Source organism: Polyodon spathula, chromosome 2 (genome assembly GCF_017654505.1).
Source record: "Polyodon spathula isolate WHYD16114869_AA chromosome 2, ASM1765450v1, whole genome shotgun sequence".
Classification (NCBI taxonomy): domain Eukaryota; kingdom Metazoa; phylum Chordata; class Actinopteri; order Acipenseriformes; family Polyodontidae; genus Polyodon; species Polyodon spathula.
In genome coordinates this window covers 18145983-18156918 of record NC_054535.1, presented here as the reverse complement: position 1 = coordinate 18156918, position 10936 = coordinate 18145983, and the positions used below count along the sequence as shown (strand labels likewise).

At 40.8% G+C, this 10936-nt stretch overlaps 1 protein-coding gene across 1 annotated transcript in view; it reads right to left on the bottom strand.

Moving 5' to 3' along the window:
* Window positions 1-638, bottom strand: part of LOC121326203 (NK1 transcription factor-related protein 1-like) — a 65580-nt gene extending 64942 nt beyond the window's left edge. The window contains exon 1 of the mRNA XM_041269421.1: window positions 493-638. Within this exon, the coding sequence (XP_041125355.1) occupies window positions 493-638 (146 nt within the window). The remainder of the gene's footprint in view (window positions 1-492) is intronic.
* Window positions 639-10936: the final 10298 nt, after the last annotated feature.

Below are 10936 nucleotides of genomic sequence, written 5' to 3'. Positions count from 1 at the left end.
CGAAACACACACAAGACTGTTTTGTTCTTTACTACTTTTTTTTTTGTACCAGTTTGAGTTAAATGTTTACTAAAGCAATACTTATTGTAGTGTTCTGTGCTATGGAGGTGAAACAGATTTAGAGAGACCAGATGGGATTCGAAATAGATTTTTAATCATTAACTAAAATGAAATTAACAAACAGCGAGACCCTGTTTGGGCCAGGGCTCACACCAAAATAAATATAAAACTAACTATTTCTCTGTCACTACACTTTTACTCGCTTTCTTCTCTTACAATCCTTCTTCTGAGGTTATGTCACTGTTTTGCAGTTAGGCACTCCTTTCACCTTTCCCTCTGTCCTTCACAGTTCCTTCTCCATTCAAGCCCACATGCACTCTCTCATGGATATCCCCCCCTCTTCTACTTATAGCCTCCGGGAGACCCGCCTACTACATGCACACACACTCCAGACACACGTGCACACGCCCACACTAAAGACATGCCCCTTACCCGTACAATACACAGAACATTAAAGGAGACATGGTGGTGACAGCCAGCTGCACGGCCAGCATGCTGTTGAACCTCTCCACCAGTCCGTTGCTCTGAGGGTGCAGAGGGGTGGTCCGCGTCTTCTTGATGTCCAGGCGCCGGCACATCCTGGCAAAGACTGGGACTCAAAGTTGTGCCCCTGGTCTGAATTCTGCTCCTGAGGGACCCCAAACCAGCTGAAGAACCCCTTCAGCAGTGCTTCAACAACCGTCTCTGCCTCCTGTTCTGGCAAAGCATATGCCTCTGGTCACTTACTGAAGTAATCGAGAGCCACCAGAATGAACTGGTTCCCCCTCTTGGAGCGTGGATAGGAGCCTAGTACGTCCACGGCAACTCTCTCCAAAGCCCCACCGACCTGGTACTGCTGAATTGGGGCATGCGACCGGCCCTGAGATCCCTTCAAGGCAGTGCAGATGTTGCAGCATTGGCAGTGGTCCTCCACATCCTGCTTACACTGGCCCCAGTATAACGACTCAGGGTCTTTGTCACTCCAAAATGGGCAGTGCAAATGTTGCAGCATTGGCAGCGGTCCTCCACATCCCGCCTACACTACCCCCAGTAGAACGACTCAGGATCTTCGTCACTCCGAAATGGGCAGTGCCTAGGGTCCCATGATGGGCCTTTAGTACCTCCTGGCACATTGCCTCAGGGACAAGCACCTGAAATCTTTCTCCTCCTTTGCTGGCACCTTCCACTGCCACTGAAGTACCCCTTCATGCATGCAAACAGAGGCCTTCGCTGCTCCTCTAGCCATTGTAGTACGGGGCGGAGGTCCGGGTCTCGGTCTTGGTGGGCTCCATTCCACCCTCTTGGCTGATACTCCCACCTGGAATTCCTCTTCACCCTGGCTGGTCAGCTCTGCTTCCCTCCTCCCTCTTGCTGCAATAGGCGCATCCCTCCTGGGCACAGGGATGATGGGACAAAGCGTCTGCATTGGCATGCTTCTCACCAGCCCGGTGTTAGATCCTGTACTGGAACCCCTGGAGCTGCTCGATCCAGTGGGTGACCTGTCCAGCTCCCGGAACGTCAGGAACCACTGCAGGGCAGCGTGGTCCGTTCAAATGGTGAAGGGGAGCTTGCAGAGGTAGTGGCAGACGTGGAGGACCCCCTCCACCACCGCAAGCAGCTCTCCTCTGGTGACACAATACCGGCGCTCTGCCTTGCTGAGTGACCGGCTGAAATACACCACCACATGTTCCCCTGCAGGACCTGGCTGGGACAAGACAGCCCCGATCCTCTCATTGCTTGCATCCGTGTCCAGAAGGAAGAAAGAACAGACATTGTGGGGGACCAGTAAAGGGGACTGGCATAGCGCACTTTGCAGGGACGCGAACGTCTCATGTTGCTCCGGGGTCCACTCAAAGGGCTCGTCCTTCCTCAGGAGGCTGGGCAGGGCAGCTGCTATGGTGGTAAAGCCCTGTACAAACCTCCAGTAATAGGACATGAGCCCTAGCAAGGTTCTAACCTGATGGGGGTCGACCGGGACCGGCCAGTCCCTCACTGTGGTGGTCTTGTCCATCTCTGTCTGGATCCCCTCGGGTCCCACTTGGTGCCCAAGGAAGGAGACGTCCTGGCGCACCACCTGGCACTGGTGCAGATTCAACCCCGCCCTTCTTACTCACTGGAGCACCTCGCACAAGGAGGCCATGGTGTACTGGAAGGTCCCTCCTTGGACTAACAGGTTGTCCAGGCAGAGCAGGCACTCTGAGGGGGGTACTCCAGCCAGCACCTTCTCCGTGAGCCTCTCGAATGTTGTGGGGGCATTGCATAGCCCAAATGGCATCACGGTAAACTGCCACAGACCCTGTCTGGTAGAGAAAGTAGTCTTCAGGCATGCAGAGGGGTCCAGCATTACCGGCCAGTAGCTGCTGCAGAGGTCCAGCGAAGAGAACCATCTAGAGCCGGCTACCAGGTCCAGGGGAAGGGGGTACGAGTCCTCTCCGACACATTGTTCACTTGCCAATAATTGATGCAGAAGCGCCACTTGCCATCCTTTTTTCGCACAATGACTACCGGCGAGGTCCAGGTGCTGTCGGACGGCTCAATGATCTCCACTGCCTTCATTTCCTCGGTGAGTGGTTGGCGGCGAGGGCGCTGCTTAATGGGCTAGGTGTCTCCCATCTCGATCTGGTGCTGCACCAGGTGTGTCCGCACCACGTCTTCCGAGGCGGCAGCGAAACTGTGGCGATACTCATACACCAGTTCCCACAGCTGGTGCCGCTGTTCTGGGCAAAGCCCCTCACAGCTCTGGAACCAGACTGCGTGCAATGCGTTAAGACCTAGGTCTTCGGTTGGGACCGGCGGTGGTGGGGAACTGCTGTGGATGCTGGGTTACTCCTGGCAGTAAGGTGTGGCATGGTGGTATCCCCACTCAGCAGTTGGGCAGCATTTGGCAGCGCCGGGCAGGATGGCAGGGCTGTCTGGGGGAGGACTGTGTTCCCCTAGGCCACACTGGGGCTGCAGGAGAATGTTGCAGCTTGGGGGAAGACTGTTGGCTGGCGAACGTTGCGACCTGGGGAGGACCGTGTTGGCTGGCGAGCATTGCGGCCTGAGTGTGGGCTGCTGGCTGGCGAGCGTTGCGAACTGGGGGAGGGCTGTGTTGGCAGGTGAGCACTGGCACCTGATGGCGGTCCGCCGAGAACTCCACAGAGCAGGATACCATAGTCAGGTTGCAGTGCACAAACCGCTCATCACACCTGGCAATGCACGTTTGCGAGTCCAGTGGTGCAAAGAGCACAGGTAATTGACTACCGAGCAGTGGATAAATGTGATATGGTCAGATAAATCATCCTTCACCATGTTCTCGACAAATGGATGAGTGCACGTGTGGCACCAACCTAAAGTACTCTACTTCCCTGAGTGCTTGGTTCCAACAGTGAAGGATTGTGGTGATTCCGTAATGTTGTGGGGCGCATTTTCCTGGCATGGTTTGGGTGCACACATTCCCTTAGAAGGCAAGGTCAATGTTAATTGCTGCTTAATGATTTTTTAATAAAAAACTGTTGCAGTGTACGTTGTGATATTTTGCTTAGTCTGCAATATTTTCATAAGATAGTTGACAGTTCTGAAAATAGGGCTGTTTTGGGGAATTTTGACATACAGACCATGGCTTGAACAAAATTGTCTAGCTCCTCAATAGTAGAAGATAACTGAAATATGATTTTTTAAATTAGAAATCCTCATAAAATTTTGCATTTGTCACATGCTGATAATTTTTATAGATAGTAGTTTTTAAAAATAGCATTTGTTATACATTTTTTAATAATTTTTGGGCTGTGCAGTTTATATAAAAAACATAATGCATTTCACAATAAAATACATTACATCATTGGAAACAGCTACTAAGACCTTTCTATAGATAAATTGGGTTTTAATTTCTGATGTAAGGTTGCCAAACTACAAGCGCTAAACACAAAGTGGTCATATTCAAGCCCAAATATGGTCATTCTACCAAGGCGTCAAAGGGTTAACTAAGACTTCTTTCTGCTCCAGGAAATAACATGCAGAATGAAGATCGGCTTTGTGCTCTTGCCCTGCTGCACTGTTACAGAGATGAGATTGATTTCTCCAGACCAGAAATTTTGCAGAAATCTGGCCATGTAGTTTGAGCTGAGGGGCCGGACCAGGAGAATCCTGAGACTTCTGAATTCCATCCATTTGACCCTGTGTACAGTGGTCACAGGAAGATTAGCAAATTATATTTAAAATCAGATGCACATGCTGTTCTATGAAAAAGCCAATCAGAGCACTGCATTTCCTGAATGACACAACTTTTATTTCTTTATATAGTTCATGTGTCACACCACTGTACAAGCAACACAGGTCATGCACATTTAGAACCGCAGGTAGTCAAAACTCTATAATATTAACTTATTCAGAAAAAAAAAACTGTTAACTAAACTTTTGTATTGAAATAAATAACATATAATAATCTCCTCCTACCTTTTTTCTAATATTGTAAAAACTTTTTGGTGTGCATGGGCAAGTGCCTCTGTCATTTTTCACACCTGGCTACGTCCCATATGTGTGTGTGTGCAGACTCGTGTGTGCATTTGAATTACAGACAATTATAAAGTGTTACCAAATTATCAATAACATATCGCAAGCAATAAAAAACTGAAGACTTCAGCTACTAGTGTTTCATATTATAACGCAAAAAAATGAGGAAAAGAGAAAATACCAGGCAATCAAGTCTAAACTGCATTACTGTAGGTTTTGTATTATTAGGAGTGTGCCGAGTTTAGGGTAAATAGAATCTGTAACGAATATGATAATTTTCTGGTACTCATACTTATTTTAAGTCACTTCCAGTTTTAGTTACACCCACTTCAGATGACAGACACTCACATTTGGACTTGTCAGATTAAGTTAACTCATTGCCTGGTTTAGAAATGCTTTTTCTAAATGGCACTTTTAGTTTTATCCCAGATGATTTTCCTGCCTTACTTGATAGAGCACAAAGGCTAATGAACCAGCAACTTGTCTGGAGTTACTCAACCCAGGGATGGCAAGAATCTGCACTCCCTGCAGTGCAAGCTGGTGTTGTTTTTTTTTTTTTTTTTTTTTTTTAACACAATGTGGATTGCTCTTTTTCTGTAATATGTTAACAATGACACTCAACAGCTGGCCAATAATATTGATGAAGACATAAATGTCAATCAGAATATGCCTACATTTAAATGTTTATTTACTAAGTATAACTATGATATTTGAACATTTAAATATCGTATTTTTAAGATCTATACATCTGTCTGTTCTGAATATGCTGGATAAAGTAGGAAATTACATTGTCAATGCAGTAGTGGATATAATAATAATAATAATAATAATAATAATAATAATAATAATAATAATAATAATAATAATAATAATAATTACATTTATCCTACAGTAATTCATGACAAATGACCCCCCAAAACATTTGTTAATATTTCTTTAACTCTGACCTTGGAAATTACCAGTCAGTCTATCAAACATGACATGCATCATGACATTGACCAATAAAGATGGCAAACACAATACTCACTTAAAGGTACAACTGAATATGCTTCAAACCTTTCCATGCTACGCAGTACAGAGTTTGTTGCTTCCTTCCAGCATTACATCACAAAAGAAACATCAATATATTAATTCCTTTTCAACTATGGACTTTTAAAGTATATAATATCGTTTAACAATATTATATATAGATATAGATATATATATATACATATATCTAGTACTAATCAATATATATATATATATATATACACACACACCTTTTCAACTATGGACTTTTAAAGTATACACACAGATACTATATATATATATATATATATATATATATATATATATATATATATATATATATATATATATATATATATATATATATATATATATATATATATATATATATATATATATATGCTAATATATATAAGCAATTCGTTACCGTGTTCCCGATTGCAATGGCACACGGCTAATATGCATCTAGGAAAGTGAAGAAACTATACAAACCAGAGAAATGTATCCTTCCACTCTGTGCAGTATTTGCTTGAAAGTATAAAAAGCAGCTGTTAAATCAAAGCCATTCATTAATGCAGGAAATCTTGCATATGCTTGTAGAAAACATTGATTGAAATGATACACTAAAATAGCAAGCCTGGTCTGAAAAGTTTATTTTTGCATTTTCTAAATTTACCACCATTGAGTGTGTTTATAGCTACAGCTGAAATACCTATGGCATCACAAAACCCATTTCATTAACTGAAGTCTTACAGTCGAAAGACTTACAGTCGAAATATTTGTCATTGAATTTCACAAAGTTCTTTTAGTATTTCTAAAAATATTGTATTCATCAAAGAGCTGTACATCCATCAGCCTGGGGTTAAATCCTACTTTGGTCATTGGTGATCTCTCAACCCAGTCTTTTCCCCTGAATGCCAATCATAATAAGTAAAGAGTGCTACATTAATAGAACTAGTTGGGAAGCCTGCTTTGCCACAAAGGTAGACATGTACCAGAAACCAACCATGAAGATGTGTCCTTCCCCTTCTTCATGAGCAAAATTTTAAATTATCCAAGGGTCCAGGGCTTTTTAAATGGATTGATCCACCTCGAAGCCCAGTAATGTATTACAATGTAAAGGCTTTGTGACAGGTGCCAGCCCCCTGCACTGACCTCCTGTTGATAAAAGGTGGCAGGTGCCTGTCTCCTTTCACAGAGTCACAAGTAAATAATCATCAATTTATACATTCTGACTATACTCCTGCCTATAAATTGCAGATTGCTTTCTGTAAAAATTCTTACTTTTGTGCAAGCGCAACCAATTCCAGGTCTGCTAATATTGCCCCTCTTTTTTTAATGGAACGGCCTTCCACAGTGCAGCCAGGTACTGTATGTAGTGTAGGTAGAAGGCTATAGTGCAAGGCAGCTACTACTGGTGGGCTTTTACTGCGGTTCACTAACAACTTACTATAGCACAAAGTTTGTTAAAACGGGCAGAGCTACAGAACTCATGAGAAGTCTTGAATAATTTAAATTAGGTTTTGTAATAGTAAAGGAAATAGTAGCTTCAAATAGATCTTTGCAGTATTCTTACCTTTTTAAAATTGTTTTCAAAGATTCTGAGTGGTTCTTCTGCATTACTCAAATATTGTTACATTCTATTGTTTTATTTACTGACACGTCCTATATTCAGGAGCTGCTAACTTCTAGTTGCTTAACAAAGACATACAGGTATGTAATGTGGGCTAGATCACCCTAAGTGTCTTTATATTCTAAGTGCCAACACCGTCTAGCACAGAACCGTGTACTGCTAGCAAAACAAAGGCAAAGTGGCAGTTCACTAGACAGCGCTGGCTCTCACTTCTCTGAAGACATTGTGCTGATCTAGTGTAACAGGGCAGAGGCTGGGCACGAACCGATGACCCCATGCACCACAAGCACCTTAACCACTAAGCAAAAGAGCCGGGCTCATCTGCATTTATCATTTTAGAGCTTTTAACCTCATCTCATCTCACCGACAGGGGAGTGGGCAGAATCCGTAGCGGCAGTGCATCACACAACACTGTTAAACACAACTACAACTGAAGTAAAGCACATTAACCTAAGCAAAAACAGTGTTTGAGTAATACAATAAGAACCACTCCGGATGATTTTAAACTAGCTAAGGATACAGAAAATAAAACTAAAAATACTTACTCTTTAAGATATTATTTTTTACTTTTAAGAAACAAAGAACTGATTGTACATTGAAGTACATGCATAGTGAATCTTTCACATTAATACATAAGCTACAGGGGCATAATATTACCTTCCAGAACACATGGTAAATACCGTTGAAAATAGGACATTTGAAAGTATATATAAATACTTGAGAAATATGGCTTGTTGGCAGGGTATTCTTTCTCCTAATTTGGTTCCCCCTAGTGGGCTTATTCTTTGCAAGTTTTTACATTTTTACCTCACTGTCTATACTATTGAGTATTGAGCTGTTTGTTAAGGTAAACTGATTTGAAAGAAACTACCTCTGAAAAGAAAGTGCATACATACAAATGCAAGTTGGCTCATTTGCGAATCCCATTTTCACTAAACTGCTGTATAAACACAGTACTTTGGAAGGGATCGTATTCTTGGATATTTTGAGATAACTACGTTTTAGGAATATAATCCATAGTTTATAATTGTGTGACACTGATTTTCATATTGGCAAAAAATGAAATTAGGACTATTTAATGTTATATCTTTAGCTGGTACAGTACGCTGGGTTGAGTTAAGCAATATATTTTAATGAAACTTTTTTTTTAAACCTTTCATAGGTAAAATGAGAACATCTTGGATATTAAATTGTGATACATATATCTACATACAGTCAAACACTGTAGATACCACTTTACAGGGACTGAGCAAATGTGGTGACAATTAGTGGCAAAATAGACATTGAAACACTGAAGGGCTAGTACAATAAATATGCCTGTTTCCTCCAGAACTATATATAAATATTGTTCTAGGTACAATAATTGCATTGGTATTATTTATCAACCTGTTCATTCAGTACAGTTTTCTACACTGTATATTGTAATAATGAACACATTGCAACACTGTTTGCTGTAATGTGCTGTTTGGCTGAGGTTATGAGCATTTGCTCCTAAAATACATGTTTTCAGAGATTAACAAAAAAGAGATCAACCAAAAATGATGTACTATGGCCAAATCTATGAAGGTAATCCCTTTCTTTAAAAGCACTGTTAAACATATGATGATCTGCAGCAGTGTTGCCAGGTCTGCAGTTTCCCTGCAGAATTGGGCTACTTTAAAAACACAGCTGCAGGAAACATTAAGGAGTCGCAGGCTGATAATGTAATTAGTTTAAACTTTTTTTTCCTTTTTGCAATATTGTTTGGGATACAGTGCCAGCATTAATATTTCAATAAAGGGATCATGCTGTAATTCGGTTGCTAGTATGAATGTTAATTTGTCCCTTCAGTGCTTCCATACGTATTTGTTGATAATGATGTGTGGATTAGCTGTACTGGGGCTTGTAGTTTCTATCAGATTTATACCAGGTATCTTTTCTTATGAAAGCTTTTGATTGTTTTTTTTTTTTTTTTTTTATGCATAGGCCTGCGTGTTAATAATAAGCTTGCTTTCAGTTAAAACAAATAATTGGGCTATTTTTTTCGGCTATTTTTGAAGTGACTTTGAGTGATAAACCTAGCAGAAATCTAGCAACCCTGATCTGCAGAATAGGTGGTATGTAGACAAAGTACTGAAGTGGCACTGAAAAAGCCAAGTCTGAGCATCTTGTGATTAAACTTTGTTCTTTGATTAAGGAGTGGTTTCACAGACCCCGATTAGCACTAATTGTGGTCTATCTAATGTTACCTTGGGTACCTACAACTGTTTCTGAAAATGAGGCAAAAATTTCAGGTCTTAGAATTAGAACGACTTTAAAAGAAACAACAATTTTTTAGCAATTTAGTATATAACTTTTTATTAAAAAAAAAAAAATAAATAAACACGTTAATTAAAAATAAATAAAAGAACAAAGCTCTTACACTGTATGTTCAGAGCATAACAAAGCTACTCTGAACCCTTTTGGCTTGATTGTTTTAGGAGGTCTGCTTTCCATGTGGAACCTTTCCATTTCAGTGTGTTTTCTAATTGGTCAGCTTATGTCTGACTTTGATGTGCCAGAGCAACCAGCTGTACAGAATACAACCATTCCCCTTGTACTGGCTCGTTTAATGGCAATAAACATGATAAATAAAAAGTTCATTCTGTACCAGGCTACTTAAGGGCAAGTGCATGCAGGAACCGTTTCTTGGTTATTGCCTCATTGTGGTTGTTGTTATGTTAAGGCTAATCATCCAATAATTATCCTTCAAAAGAGGAAGAGGGAAATACCAACCAATTAAGGGCACCTCTTAAAGAGCAAAAAATAAATGACTGTCTGTGACAGGCCAGCAACCTGCCATGTGGGTGCGTGCATTCGCTGCTGAGTGACAGGCAGGAGATCGAAACGGAGGTTATAGTTGATACGCTCCGCAGGTGAACAGGTTTTATTTATATAGTCACACAGATTACAGCTCACAGGACACTTCCAAAAATGCAACGATGTACAAAAACTAGATAATAAAACTGTGTGTGCTTCTCCTATGCATGCTATACCTTGGTGGGATCTACAATCCCTGAACTTATCTTCTCTTTTCATTACTAAACAAACCTTGACTCCGGCTTCTCGCCCGGCCATCGGTGGTTGTGGTTTCTAAAAACCCTCTTCATGTGCTTCTGCCCTGCCACACCGCAAATGGAACAATAGATTTCCTCTAATAGCAATCAGTTAAATAACCGTTTTTGCTTTCACTTTCGTACTGCTACCTTGTCTCTAATCAATATGTAAATAAAAAAAATACAAATAAAAAAGAGATTCTTTGGCTTGAATATCTGATGAAAAAAACCTGCTGTGTAAAGATAAAAATAAGTTTCAAATAATTTAAATAGATAAAGAAATATCAGATATTTACATTGTAAATAACTGATAAACAAGATAGATTTGTTATGCTTATTACAAGAACAATCTAACGCGAGTACATGGAAATACGTTATATTATATATATATATATATATATATATATATATATATATATATATATATATATATATATATATATATATATGTGTGTGTGTGTGTGTGTGTGTAACCGAGTTTGGACAACTCGGGTTCATTTTGCCCTTTTTAAATACAGCCCAAACACAGCAAAGTGGTTTTAAAGTGCTGCTGTGCTATTTTTAATAAATAAACAATCAAAAACGGAAATAAACAAAACAAACTCCTGGCTCGTTTTCGAGCACTTATTACACAAACACTGGAACAATAAACTAATACCGCACTTTACAGGCTATCACCTCAAAACATACA